Here is a 25,061-nt window from a genome sequence, read left to right as displayed (position 1 = left end):
GAGGACAGGTCGTCTGGTAAACAGGCGGGAATAATAAATAGAAAGGGAGGCGGGATTTGACCCCAGCGCCCCCTGTTGGTCAGAGGAATGAGGGGCACGCTCTCTCTCTCTCTGAGGGAGGAGACAAGCAAGATGGAGACATCGAATTCCTGCAGGTACAAACTCTTCAGGGTGCTTCCTCTGCCTTTAAAAAGTCCTGCCATCCCATAATAATCAGGCGTGGCTTCAGTCCCACCCCCCCCCACAGTCCTGTGTACTCTACGGCGCCAATGCGCTCAATTTTAGTCCCTTTCAAGGAAAAACAAATTTAAAACCAGAGAGACGGAGACAGTCGTCCAGTGGGCCCCCAGACTGCCTCTCAGTGAGAGTGGTCGCTGCACGGTCAGCCATACGGTCACACGGTCAGGCGCGCGGTCAGACCGTGGGCGTCTTCCCCGTGTGCGTCTGCTGGGGCTGCTGCAGGAACAGTGGCCGTTTGACCCGCGGTTTCCTCCTCTTCGGCTTGCTCTTCACTTTGGTCAGCTGCACCACGAAGAAGGCCAGCACCACCATGGCTCCCAGGAAGGCGAACACTGGGATGGTCTGCCCCACATCCTGGTTGTAGCGCCCTGGCATTATCCCTGTGAACACAAGGTCAGGGGGTCAGATTTCCCATGCTCCGCCTTACAGAGAGGCTTAGCAGACAGGTATACTCAAAAGGCAAGAAACTGCTTTTTCAGCGTGAACATTGATTAACTTATTTATCAATGTTTTGAAACTCCAAATGTTAAAAAAGAGAAAAGGAAAGGAAGTCTGTTCTCAGTGGATAACTCTGCATCTCCCTCCCCCAGAACACCCCCGAACAGGCGCACGCAGCCCTCCTGCCCCTCACCTCCGGGGATGTCCCAGGCTCCGCTCTCTCCGGGGGACAAGGGCCGCACCTGCGGCCGGTCTGCCCGGAAGTTGGGCAGCGCCACCTTGTCCAGGTCCACCGACAGCAGCTTCTGGTGCTTCCACAGGTTACTGCCAATGAGGAGGGGACAGGGAGCAGGGTCAGACCACTAGAGTGCAGGGGGGTCCTGGATCATACTATCTCATTAGAGAAGGAAGAGGGGTGAGACCATTTCTCTAGAGCCCGGAGGGATTTACAATCAGACTACTCAATTCCAGTGGAGATGAGTGAGGGGCTCTGCATTTCTTTTGAAAGAGGCAGGAGATCTAACCTCACTGCACTAGAGGTGTGCTAAATACGCCTGAGAGAATGGGTCACACCATCTCAAGTAAAACAATTTCATTAAATAATATTTCACCATTTAACTTGCATTCAATATGATTTTTCAAGGAGAACAGAGTGTAGAAAGGGTTTTACTCAATGAACCTTCAACTTTAGTCTGATTGGTTCTGATGCACCCAATAAATATGTGGGAGCCAATGAGGACCCAGATGCTGTAAAAGATTGATGGGAAACACCGGTATGCCTTATCTGTGGCACTCGAGAGGGTGTCAGTTCCAGTACTGACGGAGCTCACTGCATTTGGGATGAATGTGAAGCAGATGAGCTCAAAGCCGCCGTCATACAGGATGCGTGCCGATACGCACGCTAGGCTAACTGCTCACGAACACGGCTCACAGCACAGAGAACGCGTTCACCTGTCGGGGTGAGAATGGTCCTGCAGGGTCAGCACCTGACAGGTATCACGCACTCACCTGGGCGCTGTCTCGTTGAGCGGCAGCGGTTTGGCCCAGGACAGGTGAGGGCAGGCAGGGAGGGGGCGGGGTTTGGGGTCTCCTAGGTAAGCCTCCAGCACCTTTGAATAGCGGTACAGGTGATTACCTGCGGGAGAAGAGAGGAGAGGTCATGCTCAGGTACACTGTAAGGGCCACTTTCTGGGATTCCACCAAAACAGGCGATTAAGGAAACCATTCTGATGTAGAGAGACAGAGGATCCTCTGAACACTAAAGATGCAGAAAACCCATCGCACTGCCAGACCCGTACCCCAAGCACCTCATGTGTGGCTCACTCAGGGACAGGCAGAGATTTTTTCTGGTGCTGGTGTGAGGCTGAAAGAGATGATCAGTGACACTGCCAGTCTTACCCTCGAGCCTGACAGGCAGGGGGTGTCCTGTGCCTGTAGGGGGCGCTACCCTGTTCTTAGAGTGGCTGAGGCTCGGGGGGGTCATGCTGTAGGCTGTGAACTGCAGCAGTGCATCCAGGAGCCAAAAACAGTCTGAGGGGGGAAAGAGGAGGGCAACCATCACGTCAGAGGCCTCAAAGAGAAGAATTCAGTCAACCAACCACAGATGAGTTTACTACCAACCACTTCAGTCTGTATAAAGCGTACGGCGACTGGTCAAACAGCAGGGCGGAGACAGGTGGGGGGCGGGTTCTCTACAGTACCTTTCTGTCTGTGACTGTCGTCTATGCAGTTGGAGTCTCCGTACAGTGCTATCCGGCCGCCCCCTTCCAAAGGGGTCTGATACAGCCCCAGGATGGGAATGCTGTCCACCACTGCGGTCTCCTGTTTCAACACTTCCAGACCTAGACAGAGAGAGAGAGAGAGAGAGAGAGAGAGACAAGACAGAGAGACAGAGACAGAGAGACAGAGAGAGAGAGAGAGAGACAAGACAAAGACAGAGAAACAGAAAGAGGCAGTGAGAAAGAGAGCCAAAAAAGAAGTGAGTAAAGAAATGGAAGGGGGAGACAGGGAGGGAGGTGAAACATTAAGGATACGGCATCAGGTGACCGTGGCAACAGCAGCCAGCTGTGCTGAACGTGTTGTAAGAGGCGGAGCCGTGTGTCACCTTGGTCCTTTAGGGTCTGAGCGATGACGATGCCATCCTCTGGGAAGCGGGCGATGCTGCAGCCAGAGGCGTAGTACACTGGGGGGAGATTATACATTACAGCCTGCGACTCAAAACTGCAGACAAAACCGTATTCAATTCCAACCCAATACTATACATTACAGCCTGCTACTCAAAATCGCAGACCAATGATCAATTCTAACCCATAACAATTAAAATGGAAAAAAATCAAGCATATATTTATCTGTATTATATTTATTTATTTATTTATTTTAAGTCTGACATCTACATGGGCCTCTAGACAGGAATTTGGAGGTCAGATGTCAAAGGTCCTGAAATCACTCCCCTCCAGCTGCTCATGAGCGGATATGGGTGTGTTCGGACCAGCAAAGACACATCTTAGGCTGCATCCCAAAACACCCGTGAGCCAAACATTCCTCGAAGCAATACTGATCTCTGATCAGTGCTCAGGCTAGGACCAGTCTGGTGCTCAGCCGCTGTGTGCTGATCAAAGATCAGCAGCGGTGTCAGGCAGAGTGGGATAAAAAGTCTCACTGTCGTGGTCAGCCATGGTGAAGTCTCCCTCGTACAGTCCGTCACTGAAGGCCATCCCCCACACTGAGATCAGGTCATTCAGTGCTGGCACGTTGGCGCCCCCTGTGTCTGGCATCCACCACTGCCTGCAGACAACATTCAGACACAAAAGGCCACACTGGTCACCCATCAGCTCAACAAACCTTACTCTGTTCCCACAGGAAAACAGAAAAAAGCAGTGATTGGTGAGCATGGCCTGGGAGCCTTTGCTGTGATTGGTTGGTGACTGGTTGATTGAATGTAAAGAGAGAGAAAATGAAGTAAGCGTTTGCCCCTGGGTAATGCGCATTAAGAAGCAGTGTGTGTCCACCACTACAGACAGAACTAACAGCCAGCGATGTGTTAAGTTCAGGTAAAGACTATGTCAATGCTGCAGGAGAGATCTCTCGGCCGGAGAGGCGGGCAGGGGGGCTACCTGGTGTTCTCGTCGTAGAACTTGACCTTCCTCATGACGGAGGTGTTGTACCAGTCGCTGAAGATGATGAGGGAGAGCCCGTTATCGATGTCCCTCCTCAGTTTGCTGATCTCCTCAGGGAAGTACTCCTCCTCGCTGTCCACCATCAGCAGGGTCCCTGCGGACAACCGTCACCGGTCAGAATGACCCCACGCGACCGTCACCGGTCAGAATGACCGCACGCGACCGTCACCGGTCACATAATTAATGACCACATGCCGGTCTCTTACCCGCTCAGAGCAGTATGCCCGACCGCGGTCACCCTCTCCAGAGCTTCCACTCAAACCACTTCAAACTCATGGAGCCCATTTTAATCCTAATTACCCCACTAGCAGAACACCTTATTCCCAACCCTTGTATTCAATTTGAGTTAATATAATTTATATACAGAAATTATTATTGAGTTGGGTCATTTCCACAAGTGAATAATTATAGAACAGAATTTCACAATAAACACGAAAAGTGATCATTCAAGCACAGCTCCCACTGACAGTTAATGACTGTGTCTCTCTCTGTCCTGCTCTGGGACTGAAAGGCAGGGGTCCGTGCTAGTTTCAGGGGGTGGAAGGACATTCTCACCGTACTGGCTGGCATCAAAGCAGGTGATGGGAGCACCCAGCACCTCCACAAAATACCCCATACTCCTCAAATGCTGATACATGTCCCTGAAGTTGGTGTGGATGTGGTCTCCATTCCTTTCGAAAAATATATACAAACAGAAATCAAAACACTCAGTCACCATTCATTCTGGACAAAAGGAGAATGTGAGCTGAAAGTATACAGGGCTGGGGACAAGATGCAGATAGACACTGAAAATCCTCTCACCCGCTACATCTGATGGCATTAATGAGCACACATTAAAAACACACTTTCTGCATCACCAAGCTAACATATGACAACAACCAGGACAACACAGCTACGGGACACGTGCTGCGGCTGAATCTGCCTCCTCTGATCAGGTACAGTCAGGTAATGAGGAAGAGTAGCACCCCTGTTAGAGCTGGGTGTGAGGAAGGCCTGCGGCACTTACCAGTCCAGAGGGTCGTTCTTCATTCGCAGGTTGTCTCGGGGGAAGTAGCCGGGAGGATAGCGCAGGTTGTGGTACTGGTCCCACAGCACCCTCTTGCTGCGAGGAGGAGTCGGTACAATCTTCACTTTCACCGGCAGCTTGATGGTGGAGGTGAGCTCGCCACCTATCGTGGACTGTGGGGGGGGACAAAGGTAGACAACATGGGTTCAAATCCCAACACCCCTGCATCCTGGAGCCCTGAGCTTCAGAGACCCACACAGCACAGAAGCCTACAGGTGAGATTCTGCTGGGAAACGTCTCAACAAGAGACCAGGTCTGCTAGAGCTTCAGAATCAGAGCCCTAAGGTTGTCGGTTTGTTACTAAGAATCTAACGGTTGGTTATATCACTAGAGTTAAAGACTAAATTCTGTTAAGCAAGTGAATACTGATGAAACTGTGACTCCTAAAAAATAAGCTGAATGGGAAACCCAGTTTCCATAACAACACCCCAAATGACCAGTGAAGCCACAGGGGTCAGAAGGGCAACGAGTCAATGACATCCCTTTATTTCCTCTTTGTTACTCACAAAAACAAGCACTGTTTTCTCTGTAGAACAGCAGTTTAAGGAAGAAACAAGACATGAAAAGAGAGATATTTTTGAAGATTATGGGGCTCTGTGCACACAGATAACGCCTTCGCAACCACTTCCTCCAATGATACACTCTTACACTCTGCCAAAACAGAGTGGGGGGGGGGGGGGGGTGGAGGCCTGGGAGAGAAGCTGAACCTGATAAGGCAGCACCAACACAGACACCACTGCCAAAAGAAAGCCGATCCAAGAGAACCTTTAGATCTGAAATCAGTGAACACCACGTGATTTATCCCGGCTGGCCTGAGATCTAAGGGCTTCAAACTGACCTGGAGTCAGTTGGTGACCTTGTGTAAACACACACAAATATCTCTGAGTTATCAAATCCTTGGGAAAGAGGCCACTACCAGCTCTGCCGCCAGTTAGACAAAACTTTTATCGTTGACATGACTAAACGTCGACAGAGTTTTCAGCCAAATCATTATTGAAAGCAAGACAATGGGAACTGCTACTAAAAACAGTGTTCTGTGTATGAGCTACAGTCAGGGTGCATTTAAGCCAAGCCGATGTCAAACAGAGTAAGCCACTGCCGTGCGACTGTCAAAACACCGAATTACAGTCTCCAATGTCATTTTCTCTTTAAAAAACACCAGCACAAAACACCGAATTACAGTCTCCAATGTCATTTTCTCTTTAAAAAACACCAGCACAAAACACCGAATTACAGTCTCCAATGTCATTTTCTCTTTAAAAAACACCAGCACAAAACACCGAATTACAGTCTCCAATGCCATTTTCTCTCTAAAAAACACCAGCACAAAACACCGAATTACAGTCTCCAATGCCATTTTCTCTTTAAAAATCACCAGCACAAAACACCGAATTACAGTCTCCACTGTCATTTTCTCTTTAAAAAAACACCGAATTACAGTCTCCAATGCCATTTTCTCTCTAAAAAACACCAGCACAAAACACCGAATTACAGTCTCCAATGCCATTTTCTCTTTAAAAATCACCAGCACAAAACACCGAATTACAGTCTCCAATGCCATTTTCTCTTTAAAAAAACACCGAATGACAGTCTCCAATGCCATTTTCACTTTAAAAAAACACCGAATTACAGTCTCCAATGCCATTTTCTCTTTAAAAAACACCAGCAGTGGATGAGTTTGCTTCATGTTTTCATGCGACCGTTTTAAGCAGCAGATGAATGTTTGCACAATGCAGAATAGGAGCAGAGCAGTCACTGCCAGTGTAACCCCAGACAGCAGGACCGGCGCTTCCCCGAACACATGAGGTGTTGTGTTAACCAATCAGTGCGTAGCACTGGGAGAAGAGGCTCCTCCCCCTGGCCCCGTCACTCACGTCGTTCTCGGCTGGCGAGGCCACAGTGACCATCACGTGCCCCTGAGCGATGCCCTCCCATGACGCCGCTTTCTTGGCGACGGAGATGGAGACTGCGAGGTAGCCCGCCCACGGCCATAGGACAGGGGAGTAGGACACCGCCACGTCGATGTGGTCGCCGTTCTGGGGCAGGTAGGGCTGCCAGATGGGCTGTGGGGCAAGAGGGGCCAGAGAGTTCAGCAGGGGGCAACAACATAACTCACATTTAACATTGACCATTACAGTAGTACATCATCATATTATTGTTTTTTAGCTTGTATCCAGAGTGATTTACATAGGTCACAGTTTTACAGTTTTTCCATTTATACAACTGGAGCAGTGCCCCAAAGGGGCATCGTGCTGTACTCTGCCTCACTTGCAAGTCGCTTTGGGTAAAAGCGTCTGCCAAATGAATAAATGTAATATGCAAATGGATCGAACCATCAACCTTTGAGTTGTAAGCACCACTCCTAACCCCTACACCTACGCTGACCAGTTTCAAATGGTTAAACTTAAGTGACAGGCATTCATTAACTCAAAATGCTATTCCAGCCATGTCCTGACATACATTAAGCGGACACAAATAGCCGGGTACATGCTAATGAGCGGTCATGCGGGGCAAAATCTCCCACAACACCCTGCAGCTTTGAGCTGCACCACTGCAGGCAGAAGGCAACACACCCACCACCAATCAGCACCAATCAGACAGCAGCTTCAGCTGCCAACAGAAGCGTGGAGCTGCCCCTCACCTTGTCGACGATGCGGCCTGTCACCCCCATGCCGTTCAGGATGGTGACGTTGACGATGGTGGGCATTCCGCCGTAGTAGATGGGCTGTGAGCAGTACGGCCACATGTAGGGGCACTCCGTCAGGTCGATGTAGCTGGGGCTCAGGCTAGAGCAATCAAACACAGACAACATAATATTCCAAACTCCCAAGTTCTACAAGTTCCCCTGTGACAACTCATTTCTGATGAAGTCAACAACAGAAGATGAAAATGCAATTCTGAGGGTGAGATATGGGTTGGTCTTCTAGGGTACAGAATGGATCCCTGCCCTATTAGGCTGTGTCACCAATGGACACAACAAAATTCACACCAAGCTCACAGAAAGGAGGAAATAAAGCCACACGGCCACAGGGGGGCAGTAGGGAGGCCATCACTGATGCTACTGGAAGAGGACTGTGCAAATCGAGGCAGAAGGAACATCCGGATGCAAAGTGAATGCAGATTGAAAGGGACTGACAGGTAAAATGAAAGTGAACAGGCTGTGAACTGAAAGGGAGCCAAGGGCGGGGGGGTCGGGGGGGGGGGGTGAACAGGTGCGCGGGCCGTGGGCGTGGCTGGCGTACCTGGCCTGGGGCCGGTAGCTGTTGAGGATCTGGTAGGCCCGCAGGAGGTCCAGCTTGCCGTGGCCCTGCTCGAACATGTTGACCCCCGGGAGGCGGCGTGCCGAGGCGATCAGGGCCTGCTTCATGCTGGCAGGGTTCACCAGCTCCCGGTTTGGTACCGTGCTGCGGGAGGGTGGGGGGGAAGGGTTACACAAACTCAACTACCTGCTGGACCTGAGACCTGGAGAGGTTGGGCAAGAGCCAATGAGCGGCAGAGCCAATGATGTTCAGAGAGAGAAACTGAGAGTGAGAGCGGGGCAGATGTTTGCCTGTCAGAGAGACTGAGAGAGAGCGACTGGGGGGTTAGAGAGAGAGAAAGAGAGGGGGAGAGAGAGAAAGAGGGAGGGCTACAGCTAGTCAATCACTAAAAGGACACTTATCCTCTCATTCACTGAGGCCTTGGTCTTTTCACTCTTACAAGTGGTCAAGAGAAAGCCAAGTTGATTCCCTTCGAGCTCAGAGGAGAATGGAGAGGTCAAATGAGCCACTTACAGGGAGACAGACAACCAGGCCTTTAAACTGGACATGTGTTTCAAAGGGACACAACGGCAGCCATTTATCAGCCTTTACCAGGTGTTAACGCTCCGTCCGAGCCCCTCGGCCCTCTCCAGCTGCAGCTGCATGACCCCTGCCCCCCCCCCCCCCCCACATGCCACCACAGCTACCCCCTGGTAAACCAGGCACTCGCAAACAAAGATGGGATTTTCCACAGAGAGAGGGAGAGAGAGCGAGCGAGAGACAGAAGACACAGAGAGAGAGAGAGAGAGAGAGAGCGAGAGAGAGAGCGAGAGAGAGAGAGAGAGAGAGAGAGAGAGAGCGAGAGAGAGAGAGAGAGAGAGAGAGAGATGTGTGTGAACGTGAGGCTGTGCTCACTGCGTCTGTCACTTGTTATCACCGGTAGCTTTACAGCCTGCGTTTTTTTTTTCTCCTTTTTCACGACTTCACGGGAAATAGAGCAGCTGCTTATCTTACATGAAGAAGAAAACACCAGACAGATTGCTGGGGTGAACACACACAATCAAGCAGAGGAGGCCAGATAACCGTCTGAAAGTCCGTCTGCTTTTCATTCCAGACTACCAACATACAGATCTGAGCCAGAGTGCTCATGGGATACGTGCAGAGGCGGGGGGTCAGATTCCCCATCCCACAGGCAGTTATCTCCCCCGTCTGCCAGCGGGCTGTAACCTTCTCCATGTGGAGCCTGTCTCCAGGATAACACTGAGACGCTGAGATATAAGACTCTGCGGAAGGCCACAGAGCACGGTACTCATGGGTAAAACACTCTGCAGGAGGAGCTACAGAAGTGGGCGGGTCGGGGGAGGGCCACTGTTTGTTATGACTCCATGACGGACTCATTACTGTCAAAGCTGAACTAGGAGGGAAATAAACGGGTGTAAATCCTGATGAACCACCTGCCACTCCAGCACCTTTCAATATTTCAGTGCATTCCTTCACACTGCGGGTTTAATAAGCAGTCGCTGCAATCAGTCATGAAGGAAGGAAACTCCTATGAGAGCTGACCAATCAGACGTGGGGGAGGGGACTCACCTGGCGAGCAGGGTCACCGCCCCCGCCACCACGGGCGACGCCACACTGGTGCCCGACAGTGATCGGCAGCCCTCCTTCATCCCAGAGCCGCGAACCCCGGAGCCGTACGTCACGATGTCGGGCTTCACCCTGCCGTACCCCCCCGGCAGCTCCTGGGAGGGAGGGGGGAGGAAACCGGTCAGGCACAGGGAGCGGGGGGGGGTGGGGGGGACACAGGCAGCAGGGGGGAAACACGGTGCAGGATCATCAGTGCAGGTTCCTCTGGATAAAGATGCTGCTTCAGCAAATAAATAATGTAATGTCTCAGTGATTATGTTGGCCATTTTAAATCAGGATGGACACTTTTACCCAGATTTATGAAGATCAAATGAAAATTTTCCCCGACATGATTTGACAGGCTTGGCCTCCGCTGTATGCGTTTGTACACGCAGCCGGACGGCAGAGTGCACAGGGTTCGATCAGCGTAGGGCAGACGTACCCATGTGGTCATCCCTCGAGAGGAGAACCTCGCGATGTTGTCCTCGAAATCGATCCCCCCCACCCCGATCACGTCCATCTGATCTGCAGGGTTGTTCAGGGTCCTGAAAAACAAACATCGTAGTTACACACAGATTTACAATGCAACACCATATACACACGGCCTTTATGCATGTGCATTATGCACAGACACACACAGGCTTTGCACAATGACACAAACTGGTCATCTAGGGAACTTAAAACAGATACACATAAAATATACCAGGTCTTTACACACTTGCACACACAAGCTTTGCATTATTACACACAACTACACGTTTTTCTACATGCAACTTTACACACACACCAGACCTACAGTGTCATCACGCTCACATGCACCCACACGCACACGCACATGCCGAAACTGTCCCCAAACAGCACGCACCCGTACAGAGGGCCGTCATTCCCAATGGCAGACACCATGATCACGCGGTTGGCCGTCAGCTCCCACACCTGCACCCAAAAAAATAACCATAAACAAAAAAATGCAAACAGAAAGCAGTCCTCCGACCAGCAGGTGGCGGTCTGCCACATCACCTTGTCCACGAAAGGATGGTCCATGAAGTCAGGACCACCGATACTGAGGTTCAGGACATCGATCTTCTTCAGGATGGCGTAGTTGAAGGCATCCAGAAACCAGGAAGTGTAGGACACCTGCAGGGAGCGGGGACAAGCAGCATGGGCCAATGAGGACTGAGAACACGAGTGCTAATTACACTGTGTGAGAAGGAAAGGGGCGGAGCTCTGTAGCATTCCGTAAGACGTGTGAGCCTGCCGGGGAGAAAGAGGAGCTCTATCTGAACGAGCCGGACTCGTGTACCTGGTTGTTGGTGAACACTCTGAAGATGTGCAGCTCAGAGTCGGGGGCGAAGCCTTGGCATTCTCGCATGCTGGCGATGACCCCTGCCACAAACGTGCCATGACCCAGTCCTGCAGGGGACAGGAGGCAGCACATCAAACTCCCGCTGCTACTGTCAGTCACACTGTCCCTAACACGCTACCCATCTCAGTAATCACAGTGTCCGTGGCGAGGATGAACACTGCACCCAAACCACCGTCCACACTGCCGGCCCATATCACAGCATCTCACAGCATGCGGTCGCAAGCTCCGAGAACCACAACCCTGACCTCTGCTCTCCCCGCCCCTGACACACTGCGATTGGCCCGCTGAGTGACACGCCCACCGAGCAAAACCTCACCGTCGTCCAGCGTCTTCTCGTTGGTCCAGTTGGTTCTCTCTTTCACGTTCTTGAAGTGTGGGTGCTTCTCACTGAGGCCCGTGTCAAACACAGCCACCTTCACACCAGAGCCTGAGGAAAAGCACACAGTTACTTCCTGACCACGCAAATACACACACACTTTTACTGCCAGAGCTCTCACACATAAATATGTAACACATACAGTTTCACTCTCAACACATAGCGACACTCTTAAAGCCAGCTAACACTACACACATACTGCCACAGCTTCAACATACCACTCACAGAATTCAATCCTGAGCACACAACACACCCATACATAGTCAAAGCCTTGACATATCTCTCACACACAGACACACAGACACACGCACACAGACACGCGCACACAGACACGCGCACACAGACACACGCACACGCGCACACAGACACGCGCACACAGACACACGCACACGCGCACACAGACACGCGCACACAGACACGCGCACACAGACACACGCACACGCGCACACAGACACGCGCACACAGACACACGCACACGCGCACACAGACACGCGCACACAGACACGCGCACACAGACACACGCACACAGACACACGCACACGCCAGCACAGCGCCCCCTGCTGTCACACCCCCCCCCGCTGCGCTCACCGGTGTGACCCATCTGCCAGAGGACGTCGGCCTGCAGGATCTGCGCCACGTGGCGGGGGATGGCTCTGAGGAGGCGGCGGCTGGAGTGGCGGCCGGTGGCGTGCCAGAAGCCGGAGCCCAGAGACAGGCTGGTCCGCCGCAGCGGCCGAGACGACTGCCACTTCTGCGTCCAGCGTGTGTCGTTACAGGGCGGGGCGGGGGCCGTGTCTGCCGCTGCGGGGAGGAGACAGGGGAGAGGACGTCACACCGCTGACCCCGCTGCGGCTCGCTGGCTTCAGCTCCCATGATCCTCCGGTGCAGCACACTCAGGGGTGGAGTCATAGGCAGGGATTCTGCCCGCTCAACCGCACATGCCATGAGAAGGGTGGGTGATTTGCAGTTTTTAAAAATAAAATGCTTCTAAAAGAAGACAATGGCGTTCTGTACAGCAGCTCCAGCTGTCCCCGCCTGACCTCCCCCACCCCCTACAATTCCCCAGCACACTGTGATTTCTGCAGCACTGCCCGGCCAAGTCTCCCCACACAGGTTAGGAACACAGCGGCAGGCTTGCAGGCAAACCCCCTGACCCGACCCAGAACCCACTAACACACTGAAACAAACTGGCCCTGGCCTGGGATCTGTGTCAGACAGGGCCGCAGCTGTGGGAAGGAGAGAAGAGAAGGGGAGAGGAGTCCCACCACTACAACAGAGCTGAAACAGCACAGCTGGACAGGAGCCACGTCCATCAGCTGCCACCAGGGGGAGACAGGAGAAACATGCGCTCCAGCTGCCCTCTGTTAGGGGTTCCATTAGCACCCTTCGGAGCCCAACACCAATCACTCACACACAGACCGAGCACGCCTCATCGATTCCTCTGCCTCTGTGGCGCTCGGTGGTTTCATTCCGGCTGATTAAGTACCATCTAAACGAGTCGAAGCACTTATGTGAGACGAGCAGAGGGAAGAGCTGAGGGCTTTACATCACCCTGACAGGGAACAGGCTACAGAGCTGCAGTCTATTGAAGGAAACGACGGGGGAGAGAGGAAATCCATGCTTTACCTCCTGATGGATGAGCAGGAGTGAACAAAATGTAAAGAAGACGCTTTAAGAAGAATAAGACTTCGGTCTGGAAATGAGATGTCTGTAGAATGCAGACCAGCTCCAGAATGGACGATTATGACATCATTATGATTATGACATCATAATCGCCGGAGGGGAGGGAGAATCAGAAAGATGACACTGGATTGCCCAGCCTCGTTTTATCCCACCGCCAGTTACTCCTCCCAGCACACGATCAGGCAGAAACACAAGCCACAACACGAGTACAAACGCCATAAGGCAGAGTGAAAAATGAGAGCTATCGCCTGTGTACGTATAGTGCTGCATTACTCCAGGGAAGGACATTTCTATACCGTTACAAAATCTGCAGCTCTGGGTGAAACAGATGAAGCTTCTTGCCTCGAAATCTTATCAGCACCACAGTCTAATCGTGCAAAAGCACTTTCACGAAACGCAAAAGCACCACAGCAAGGCCCCTGACCGCAGACTGCCCAGTTTTAATCATACTAAAGGCTGAGTGCTGACTGGCAAACCCCAGCAGGTTACAGCCGGGAGTAATCTAAGGTGGCCGTTTGATTCATCTCAATGAGGAAACGCAGATAAGCGTGCTCGTTCCTGATGATCATCACTGCTGCCGCCATCCAAAAGCGAGAGACAGGATCAGTTCATCAGATGTTCATTACGGGGCCGGCTGGTGTGGTGGGCCTGGGTGAGTCTGAGCTCCCGAAGGTCTGAGAGCAGTGTTACGGGCCGGTACTCCTCTACGGCCCGTTATTACCCACGTCTCCCTGCACCGCTTCCCGCCACAGTGGCGAGAGACACTGGGCCCTGATTGGCCGGAGGAGAGGTGACAGACCCCACACCACAGGGTACAGAATCAGTGAATCATCTACAGGGGCAGAGCAACTCCACAGCACAGTGTCACAGGCCGTAAACCCCAGCCCAGGGGCCCCACGAACCGCAGCCATCACCCGGGCAACCACACGGCCCGTACTAACGCCATCGTTAGCGGAAGGACTGCTCGCCTACGTCACTCAGGGTGAAAGGTCGGCCTCGGGCACAGACAGGGTCTGAGTTCCCTCATTTACAATTCACGCATACTGTAGTCATAAACATGTTCAACAGCTTAAAATGCTCTTTTTATATGGGAGTTGGGGCGCCAGAGAGCAGAGGAAGGGGCGGGCAGGAGGGGGGGCGGGCGGCGGGTGGGCTGCTGTTAATGACCCACACAGAGGAGTCTTTCACTACAGCGCTCACAGGGACAGGCGAGACTACCCCACCCAGTGCCCCCCCTCCCAACACACACAGTAAACACAAACCGTGCCTTTCTGACCCCCCCCCCCCCCCCGGTCACACACACACACACACACACACACAAACGCCGTCAGCCTGGTGCCACAGAGTCTTTGATCAGCCCAGCCACACCTTGGTGAGAACAGAGTCACCCTGACCGGACCAGACCAGGCCGGGACTCCTCTCTGGGTGAAGGACAAAGGCGAGGTGACCACAGAGACGCAGGCCTGCAGGCCACGCCCAGGAGAGGCGCGATAATGACAGGGGAGAGGGGGGAGGGTGGCGCCCGCACAAACTCACCCCCTAACCACCAGCAGCACCACTGCTGGGAAAGCATCCTTTATTTAGAGGGGAGGGGACGGCCCCATCCCTCCCACAACCCCCAACTCTCAGCTTACAGACCTCCAAAAGGAAGGAGACCAAGCCTGGGGGGGGGTACGCATGCAAGCATCACAGGCTGAGAGACTATGGGCAGGAAGCATCAACCCACTAAGCATATAAAAAAAAAAAAATGTATATATATATATATATATATATATATAAATTTGTATATATTCAGTTTAATGTGTGTGTGTGTGTGTATACATATTTTAGGTTAAATTACTCTTTTGTTTGGATAATTATGTGACTATTGCTTTGGCAATGCTGTACATCTGTGTGGGCACGCCAATAAAGCTTGTTTCAATAGAGAGAGAGGAAGAGAGGGAGAAAGAGAAAGGGGGGGAGGGAGAGGGGGAGGGCGTGTTCTCTGAAAGACATTCCAGACGGTTCCTCTACTTAAATTACAGGGGACTGGCACAGTCACAGAACTCCGCCCTCCCTTCTGCCCCAAGGAGTGTCATACATCATACCCTCTGAGAGCGAGTTAAAAACCATCAAATACTTTCAAAACCCTCTGTCACTTTACAGCTAATCCTACCAATCCCTGCTGAAAATCAGCACAAAACCCACTCTTTCCCAGGCCTCAGTGGCAGCGGTTATGGACCCGACTCCCACGGTCTGCACACAACCATCAGCCCTTACTGACCGGCTGAATTACATGACTGCTGACTGTGTATCCCTATCTGGTCACAGGGTCACCATGGAGCAGAATGTCTGTCACACCAAAGCTCTAAAGACGAGAGTGGGTTTGTGTATGTGAGGGGCACAGAGGTAAGGGGCACCTAGAGAGGGGTATAGAGGTGGTAGAGAGAGAGGTGGTACAGAGGGAGGGGGTATGGGGGGAGAGAGAGGGGTCAGAGAGGGAGCGGGTAGATTGGGGGGGTCAGAGAGGGAGCGGGTAGATTGGGAGGGGTCAGAGAGGGAGCGGGTAGATTGGGGGGGTCAGAGAGGGAGCGGGTAGATTGGGGGGGGGGTCAGAGAGGGAGCAGGTAGATTGGGGGGGGGGGGTCAGAGAGGGAGCGGGTAGATTGGCGGAGGGGTTAGAGAGGGAGGGGGAGGGAGAGAGGGAGGGGGGTAGATTGGGAGTAGGGCAGTGAGCAGGTGTAGTCGGGGCGGGATGGGCGGGCTTGCACACTCACAGTCGGCGAACTTGAGGCTGCGGAAGACCTTGCGCTGGGGCGTCACCCGCTTGATGTAGGGGTGCTCCTGCAGGGTGAGCAGGCTCTGCTGGGGCGCCTGCCGAATCTGCACCACCTCGAAGTCGCTGGGGTAGTCGCTGGCTGGGTTGTCCCGCGGGACGATGCGCCAGTCCACCGCCTCCGAGCTGCGCAGTGCACTGCCGATGAAGTGGCCCCGCGCCTTGGCCGTGAAGTAGCCGTTGAAGGTGACAATGTACTCTGTGGGGGGGGGGGTGACAGGACGACATGTCACTCAGCGGACACAGGTCCAGTCACAAGCAGAATCTAACTGACCGGCCATGAAGCAGGACGATCACATCCATCCAGTCATTCATTCATTCATTCGTTCATCCATCCATCAATCCATTCATTCGGAGTGAGGAACTCGTGAAGGAAGAGTGAGGACTCAGGCATCCCATGATTGGTGGAGCTGCCACTGCTGTCAATGATAAACTCTTCTGTACCAACCGAATTAAAAAAAAAAAAAAAAAAAACCCCTTTGCCCCCCCCTGCAAAACAGTCACACCACCAGAGCATGTGATGGAACATGATCCACGCGTTTCTGGCTTTCTGTCACTCCCAAGAATATTACTTGGACTCGACACAACTACCGCTAATGTACTCCTCCTACTGGGTTGACACATGGCGGCCATTTTGGGAAGCTGATGTGGGGGCTCAAGGAATCATTTCGACAGTTAAAATGAGAGACGGATCAGAGGTCAGAATAAAGGTCAGATTATAAAGCCAGACGGGGCGATTTGCCAGGCCACAAGGGAACCCTCCCTAAAAACCCTTTGTGATAAACACTATTAGATCTTTAAAGATCACATCAGATCCTCAGTGAGTCAGGATTTCTGTGTCAAAGCTCATCCAAAGAGGAACATCTCCTGGAGCAGTGTCCAGCAGCCTCCCGCTCAGCCATCCCGCAGGATAACGCCACAGCATGGTGAGGCAGCCATTTTCCCACAGGTTTACACTGAGTGCTCATGTCTCAATACCTACATTATCCCCCAGGACAGCTTTGCAAGATTACTGTCAGCATTAATATGGAACAGACCCTTATCTTATGAAGCCAAATGAACATTACAAATTACAGGGATGTGTACAAATAAGCAAGTACAATATGTCCAGGAACACCGGTCTGAGCTAGAGACATGCGGCTATCAACAAGTCCAGACCTGTAAATGTTTATGTCTGGTTACGAGTTGGGAAAAAAGCTAGAAAGAAGTGTCACTTTTTTGTCAGTCATATCTCTTTCTAATCCTGCTTCAACAGTTATCGCAGCAGCCTGGGGGATGGGGGCAGTCAGACAAAGAAACTCCATCCACACAGGGTCAGAGGCGTGACCGTCTGTTCCAGAGAAGAGCTGCCTTCTGCTGCAGCGTGCTCCCGCCAGCCCAGGACACACGTTTCCTTTTATGCAACCCCGCTCACTTCTGCACAAACTCACAGCCAGACCCGGCCTGACACATCCTGTTCACACAAGCCCAAAAATCTCAACCTTTTTAAAATCTACCAATTAGGGAAAACACCACACTACACATTAAAAACCAGCCCAAAGCTGACACCACTGATGTGCTGTGTGTTCAGTAGCTGCCCTATCCTCCAAGTGAAGCTGTGGTCAATTTGATGCAGGGAATGTTGTGTCACGGGATTTCGGCCGTTTTCTTTTCAAGGAACAAAAGCTGAAGTCCCAGGGACATCCCAGCGAACACCCAGTTCTGCCAAAGAGATAAAGCAGAAATGCAAATCGATGACATTAACCAACAGACCTGTTTTACCGTCGGACGGACGGGTGCTGCAGCTCCAGCACTGTGTACACAGGTGAGATACCCGTCCCAGGTGCTCCAGGCCACACCTGACCTTCTCACCAGGTGTGATCCTTGCCTCGCTCCTCCCGCGCTGTCAGACAGCATTCCTTTCGAGGAGGGGTCGCTAAACTCTCGAGTTTCCCCAGCGCGTAGATAAACACGCTCCCGCACAGAGCACACCTCTCTCTCTGTCTCTCTCTCTCTGTCTCTCTCTCTCCCTCCCTGTCTCTCTCCCTCCCTCTCTCAGAGTGCGCGTTACACCTGTCTGACACCGCTGCCCTTTCCATTACGGGCGCCAGAGTCAAGCCCTGGAAGTGAATGTGGAAACACAGCGCTGACACTTCAATGGAAACAGGTGTAGTTTGCATCGATATCTGTGAGCAGGGACACGCTGGCTGCATGCATACGCACGGCTTCAGGCACCGCCGGTGCGATGGAAACACAGGCGGTGATGTAATCTGCAGCAGCACGGCCGGAGGGGGGGGGTCTGCACCCAGGCCTTTCCGTTCAGGCAGAGCTGTAGACGCCTTTCTCAGCTCCCACGACCTGGGCAGGACCCTCTGACCCAGCGCTGCGTTTCAAAGACGAAACTCGCCAAGATCGCCTGCAATTTCCCTCTGAAAGCATGTCACAGTAAACTACCTATTAAAACAGGTATTACTGTACTGCTGCGCCCACTCCGCCACCCGAACTCCCCAGCGACCCTCTACCACAACCCACAATGCACTGCTCTGAGTGCCGGGGGAGGGGCAGATGAAAGGGGCATTGGGGCCGGCACAGAGCAGGCATTGACGAGGAGACCGGCTCGCTGTGAATATCGCGTTTTCTTCTGGCATACGAAGGCGTGCTCGGGCCTCCGGTGGCCGAGCCGCAGGGCCCCCGGGCGAGGGTCAGGGCATTCTCGCATTCTGGGACAGCGGCCAATGAACACTGAGCTGCAGGGACCTGGAGGCGGCAGGGGGTGGGGTTTGAGGCCGGGCCACGCCCCACTGTCTCCAGCCACGCCTCCTGTCCCCCACCTACCCCACCCTCTGCTACGCCTGCCCCCACTCAACAGTCCAAAAACAACCCCACAGACACCTTAAATCAGTGAGACAGCTTTCCACAGGGTGCCATAACCCCAGCAGCCTCAGGGCTAGAGATAGAGACAGAGAACAGCGCTGTAAAGAAGTACAATACCCTCAAACTTCACTCCCAGCCCTGAGGACACAGCCACAGACACTCTATATTCTGAGCAGATATTCAGCTCCTACGCTCCTCCCCACTCCCCACTTCATTGTCTAGAGGGCTCTGGCTGGTAACAGGAGGTTTTCGTCCTGCACGTTGCTATTCTGAGCCCACAAAACAGAACTCTTACAGTTTCAACAAAGGAAGAGACAGAACTTTCAGTGTCAAACACAGGAAGCGGATTATCTGGGCAACACACTGAGTATCAGTGCTGCAGCCTCCTGCATGTGGATCCTGTGTCTGGGAGAGGGTGGGGGGGAAGCCATGCAGCTGGAACATGCGCTGCATTCGCACGCCGCAATCGCACGCCGCAATCGCACGCCGCAATCGCACGCCGCAATCGCACGCCGCAATCGCACGCCGCAATCGCTGCGGTGTAAATGCACCACACCACATCCTCCTTCCACATTCCGAACAACGTGGGAATGACCACCTGCCGTCTTTAGACTGCCAAAAGAGAAAGTTACAAACAGCGCCAACCACGAGACTGGTCCAACCTGAGACTCCTGTTCACGGTCTTTTATATTCATTATATATAATATTTAGCGCAACCGGTTCCCCCACAGAAAGCCGAAGGCAGAGGGGGAACGCACCAGGCACTGCGCTGCCAGACATGTGGGCGACACATTTCTCTGCACTTCCTGAACGGGGAGACAGTCTGCAGATCCACAGCCATCTCTGAAGCGGCGATTCTGGGCGACCAGCTCAACACAGCCCTGTTCACCTCCAGCTCCAGGCCTGTGAAAGGGGTGGAGCCTCCCTGCAGGCCAGCTTGCTTTCTCCTCTGTGGGAGAAGTTTCTCTCACTTGCCCAGACCCCAATTACACTGAGCACTTAAGCAGAGACCGTTAATGACGCAGCCTACACATTCCTTCTCAGTTCACACACCATTTAAGATGGTGATAAGGAGTTCAACTTCGGAATTCTTCATTTTAACTTTTCATTTTTCATCTTGAGTTTAGTGATCTTGCTACCAAAGAAAATGTTTGGCTTGTGGGTTTTAAACATCTGCTGCCACTGAAGCAGTGCATTCTGGGATTAAGGAAGCACAAGCACCAAGGCCCTACACAACCCCTCAAAGGAGGAGTGAACCTCCCCTTTACATTCAGAAGACCACCCTGCTGTTACACTGCCATTCACTGCTAAAACATTCTCCATGCATTAGCGTAGACACTTGTACTCCCTCATTAACTCAACAGAAGACCCAAATCTTTTAAACGCATTTGTGAATTCTAGGTATGAAGTCAGTCTGTTTTTTTCAAAGCCTGAGATGTTCTCAGACGGTGGTCACATGACCAACCCCCACACACAGAGCAGTGTGGTCTCCTCCTTGGGGGGCTGCTGCTGAGTGTGTGAAATTTAACACCCCCCCCCCTCCCCAGCTGCCACCACCATTTCTGAATAATAGGTGTGCAGCAAACTGAAGAAAAACGAGTGTTCTGGGATTAGGCCTGTGGTGCTTCTGTGTTTGCTTCCATTTGTTTTCATGGACAGCTCAGAGAAGCCCTCAGCCCTCCTGGCAGACTGTCCCGTTTAATGTCGGAAACTGGGGCTCGCTTTGGATTTTGGCACCATCTGGACTTTGCCACTTTATATCTTGTGAAGAACACGTGAGCTGTAAAAATGGATGGAGACAGCACAAAGCATAGATTTAAAAAATTTTAAAATTTAAAAAATCGCTCCAACCGACTTACCGTGTTCCACCACACTAGTAGAGAACTCCACCTTGAGGGTGAGGCGAGAGCAGTTCACACAGTGAAGTCCTGTGACGGTGGGTGGGGGGAGGGAACCTGCACCCCCCTCCTCTGTCCCCACAGAGGCCCACCCCCCACACAGCAGCAGCCCCAGGACGGGAAGCCACAAGTGCACCAGAGCCATGGTCCCTATAGCCTCTGTCAGTGTCCGCCCACAGGGAGCCAAACTCTGGCTTTTGTCCCTCCACGCCACCTGGGGGAGCTGCTCACAGCAGTAAAAGACTGAATCAAACTGAAAGCAACAAACTCAATGGGAGCAGTTTACAGGGGAGAGAACAGGGTGGGGTGTCATGGTCCATTCCACACAATCCTGGATCGCACAGGGCCCGCGCTCTCTCATTTCTTTCTGCGTTTCCTCTCCATCTTGGGCCGGGTTTTCAGCGTGGTGCTCAGTCATGCAGAGTGAAGCAGGGCGTAGGGGGGTCCATACTCGCACACCAGAGGAAGAGAGAGAACGAGGAGGGGGCGGGGGAGGGGTCCGCTGGAGACACCCTGCCACAGCACCTGAAAAGGAAAGACAAGGACATCAGCATCGCCACTCAGACCTGCTGCTCTGCGCCCAGAGTGACACAGCCTGTGTGTGTGTGTGTGTGTGTGTGTGTGTGTGTGTGAGAGAGAGACACCAGGCTGTGGGCAGCCTGGTTTCTCAGACACACAGGATGTTCGTCTGTATGCACAGGCAAATAAACCCGGGTGTCCTGCCCCCTGCCACCCACACTCCCAGCCTGTTTACACTGTGAGGGTCATGCTGAGGTGTTTACCCAACTCGGTAACGCTCACAAGCTCTGGTGTTAGCTTCACTGCAGGGGACGTATCTCCTGCACCAGAGACGCGCTTGAGGGTTCCTCCAGCCAAACTCAGTGCGGAAAAATCCCCCTAAACATTTCCAGATCCACTGGACCAAAGACCTGGCGTTCGGTTTCATCAATAATCAATAGCATGTGAGAAAAGTAAACACTTTACAGCGCTTTGGGGGAAGGCTGTGACTAAAAGTTTCTAAGAAGAAACATGATAATATTTCCTTAATCAAATTACGCTCTGGCAGCAGCAAGCACGCCAGTCGGTCAGGCACAGAGGCCAAACAGCTGATGAAATATCCAGCAATTCTGGGGCAATTTACACGAGAATAAAGGGAGGGAGAGGTTTTTCTGTAACTGTATCCTGTCAACTGCTGTAAGTATACAGGAAGGTCGTGTATCCTTAAACACCCTGGGCTGTGTTATTACACGCCCTGAGCAGACCAAACAAAACCAAGCAAGACAAGACGACTAAAAAGCACACGACAGCCCTGAGCCAACGCTCCCCCTGCCGCCAGGACCTTCTCTTAAAGGGACCTCCCTGCTCCCTCTCGGCCGCCGCGATCGGCCGGTCCGCACAGCTGCGCACGGAACCGAGCCGAATCCACCCACTGTACAGCACAGCATTTCGCCAAAGTACAGGACGTACAGAGGCCTCACAATCCGGCCGGGAATTCTGCAGCTTTTTATCACTGGGGGTCCTGCAGTGGCTATATAAAATCACCCCCCACCCCCAGGGTACACTTTGTCTTGTAAAGATCCTGTTCCAAAACAAACCCCACCTCCTCCCAATACACCCCCCCCCCCACCACCACCACCTCCACAACCACAGACTCCAGCTGCAGGGATTTGAATTTTGTAGCCTCCCGCAGCAGAAACTTAAGCAAAACCCAGCCCCCCAAACCCCTCTGATACCCAACCCCGTCTTTCAGGCTGGTTATGTAAGAGGGAGCTTTTTACTTCCGGATGTAAGAGAAAAAACACACAGAAAGCCCTAATGTGCAGGCCAGATGGGACCTCACATGTAAATCCACATCTCTAGCTCTTCCTCCAAAAGTCCAAGACACACACTGCTGTACAAATGCTGCAAAGACAGCACCCATTTGAGTCAATGCGACAAAAAGACACTGGCATGAGAAAACCTCTTCCCAGCATGCTTTGGGAAATGTTGCACAGACGTGACATCACTACCCAGGGGGTAAGACCAACATTGCTCCCCGTCTGCCTCAAGGTTTCCTTCCAAATACTGAGCACATTAAATGTGAACGTACTACAGGCCACATTTTAACAGATTAGCCCAGGCAAAAATCGAATGTCATTTTTTTTGTTCCTTACTAATTACTACCCTTAAAAACTCACAGCAAACCTCACTGTTAATAACCTCCCTCCCACAGAGCACAGATGGCAGGCCCAGGTGAGGATGGCACTAAAAGGTTAAAGGGCTTTGCTGTTCCTTCCCAAACAGGACAGGATGGATTCATGCACATCGTAGTGACCATGGAAACACACACATGCATGAGGGAGACCAGAACCCAAAATTCTTACTTTCTAACATTCTGGGAAATTTTTTCCACAATTATCCAGCAAGGTTTCAGGCAAGAGGCCACAAAACACATGCTGGACCAATCTGACAACCAACCTACTACTAACGATCGAGGCACTCCATCTCCATCTGTACTGAGGTCATAAAGACAATTACATGTTTAAAAATTATACAAAGAAAATCACTGATACTGCAGTTGGGGAGGTGAAAACGAACTGACAATCCTCTCCCACATACTGGGGAATATAACAGCCAACGATATTCCCGTCATTTTTAACTGGCCATCGAACGAAGACAAAGAGTCTGTCCGAATTATAACATCTATAGCATCCGGCTGCTTTCTAGCCTGGGGTCTGATGGTACCCGGTCCCACCGCTTTACCATCCAAACAGCATCCTTCAACAGATTCAACAGCAGGAAAGTGGATCATTTCTACAACAGCTACCCGCCCCCTCTTTCTCTCCGTACATGTTAGCTACAACAATTCCGAGACCTTCCCCGTCCTTCTATTCTTTATAAACCTGCATATCCAGCTAGTTGGGAATACAAATATTGTTATATCTGGAAATAACAAAATAACCTATCTACATAATAATAGCTAACCACCTACTACCAAGTAGGACCTGGTCCAGTTAGCTACCTGGCTTCCTAAATAACGTTAGCTACCTATGCAAATATTTATAAACTAGCTAGCAATCAGCTAACGTTACTTAGCTAATGGTAGCCATCACCAAAATCTTGCTAAAATGATCCCCAGCGCCGTTAGCTCGCTGGCTACATACATGCAGAGAAATGAGTTACAACCCGATGGCTACCTAACGTTACCTTATAAACAAAACAGCGAGAACTCTGCAAATCAGTATGCTACATGCTAACCAGATAAAGTCAACTTGTCTAGCTCATCAACCCCGCAAACCAGTGGCTGTTTACAACAGGAATGATCTCATTAGCTGCTGTCAGCGTTTAATTTATGAATTCATGCAGCTAGTGTGATGATCTTATCTTAACTGATTATGCATCCGTAATATAGGCCTCTCATCCGTACCTAACGTCAATGCCATTAGCATTATTTCACGGTAGCTAGTTAGCTGGCTAGCAGTAGTACCAGGCTAACTAACATTAGACAGTCTAGCTAGCTGGCTAAAAACATAAGCCAACATTACAGGCCACACTGTTTACAACGATGGTAACTTTAGCTAGCAGGCTTTGTTCCAGCAAGCTGTATGAAAACAGATATTCAGGTGGTTAGCTAGCGGGCTACCTCAATATAACACGCTAGCTCAGCTAACGTTAGGCAGCTGGTTAGCGGGCTACCTCAGTGTAACAGCATAGCTAAGCTAACGCTTGGTAGCTAGCCAAGTCGCGTTCAGATGAAATTATAGCAACACATGTGCGATGATCATACTCACTTTCTGGATTCGTTTCAACGACAGATGCAGATTTCCGAACCGACAGCAAATTAGACAGCCAGCTACTTCCCCTGCTTTATATTGATTGGTTTCGTATGCGTCAGACCACTAGCAAGCAATTCCAGACAACAAAACTTCACTACTCTCCCAACACAGACGCTTTATCAACATTGCAGCATTCACTGGCGGTCCAAGACATCCCGAAGCCCGCCCACAGGCATGAGCCAGCCAATCATCAGCACAGATGCGGAATATTAACAAGACAGATACTGAAACTGCCCAATGGCATAGGCTAAAATAATACTCCCGCCCACCATTGTAAATTGACGTTAGGTCTGACCAATAAAAATAAGATAAATCAGTACTTTCGGGTAGAACTAACGATTGTCAGGAATTGTATCAAATAGGGGTAGATTTAATTTAAATAACACATGCGTAACCCGTTATAAAGAGTTAAAATGTAAGGGCGGTTACATAAACGATAGGCAATGACTTCGGCCAATCATCAATGAGTAAGG

At 51.6% G+C, this 25,061-nt stretch overlaps 1 protein-coding gene across 1 annotated transcript; it reads right to left on the bottom strand.

Moving 5' to 3' along the window:
* Positions 1-244: 244 nt before the first annotated feature.
* mbtps1 (membrane-bound transcription factor peptidase, site 1) lies at positions 245-24,712 on the bottom strand. Its single transcript, XM_036543963.1, has 23 exons — positions 24,544-24,712; positions 20,735-21,298; positions 15,964-16,221; positions 12,113-12,325; positions 11,465-11,575; positions 11,086-11,195; positions 10,803-10,919; positions 10,651-10,718; positions 10,228-10,330; positions 9,750-9,901; positions 8,163-8,324; positions 7,562-7,706; positions 6,795-6,983; positions 4,861-5,033; positions 4,410-4,525; positions 3,792-3,948; positions 3,338-3,462; positions 2,783-2,860; positions 2,379-2,519; positions 2,077-2,208; positions 1,687-1,813; positions 872-1,002; positions 245-620 (listed from the first exon to the last, which is right to left on the bottom strand). Exons 2-23 carry the CDS (start codon positions 20,916-20,918, stop codon positions 415-417), a joined length of 3,198 nt encoding a protein of 1,065 aa, XP_036399856.1. The 5' UTR covers positions 20,919-21,298; positions 24,544-24,712; the 3' UTR covers positions 245-414.
* Positions 24,713-25,061: the final 349 nt, after the last annotated feature.

Source organism: Megalops cyprinoides, chromosome 13 (genome assembly GCF_013368585.1).
Source record: "Megalops cyprinoides isolate fMegCyp1 chromosome 13, fMegCyp1.pri, whole genome shotgun sequence".
Classification (NCBI taxonomy): domain Eukaryota; kingdom Metazoa; phylum Chordata; class Actinopteri; order Elopiformes; family Megalopidae; genus Megalops; species Megalops cyprinoides.
Note: the sequence above shows the minus strand (reverse complement) of the source record. Positions and strands in the feature narration are given on the sequence as shown.

Bases quoted from the DNA above. Each gene is read 5' to 3' on its own strand.
- mbtps1 (XM_036543963.1), bottom strand. From the start codon at position 20,918: ATGGCTCTGGTGCACTTGTGGCTTCCCGTCCTGGGGCTGCTGCTGTGT. The intron at 10,920-11,085 runs GTACACGAGTCC...CGCTCCCTGCAG, and splicing joins GAGTGTTCACCAACAACCAG to GTGTCCTACACTTCCTGGTT. The intron at 8,325-9,749 runs GTGAGTCCCCTC...ACCCTCCCGCAG, and splicing joins GCGGTGACCCTGCTCGCCAG to CACGGTACCAAACCGGGAGC.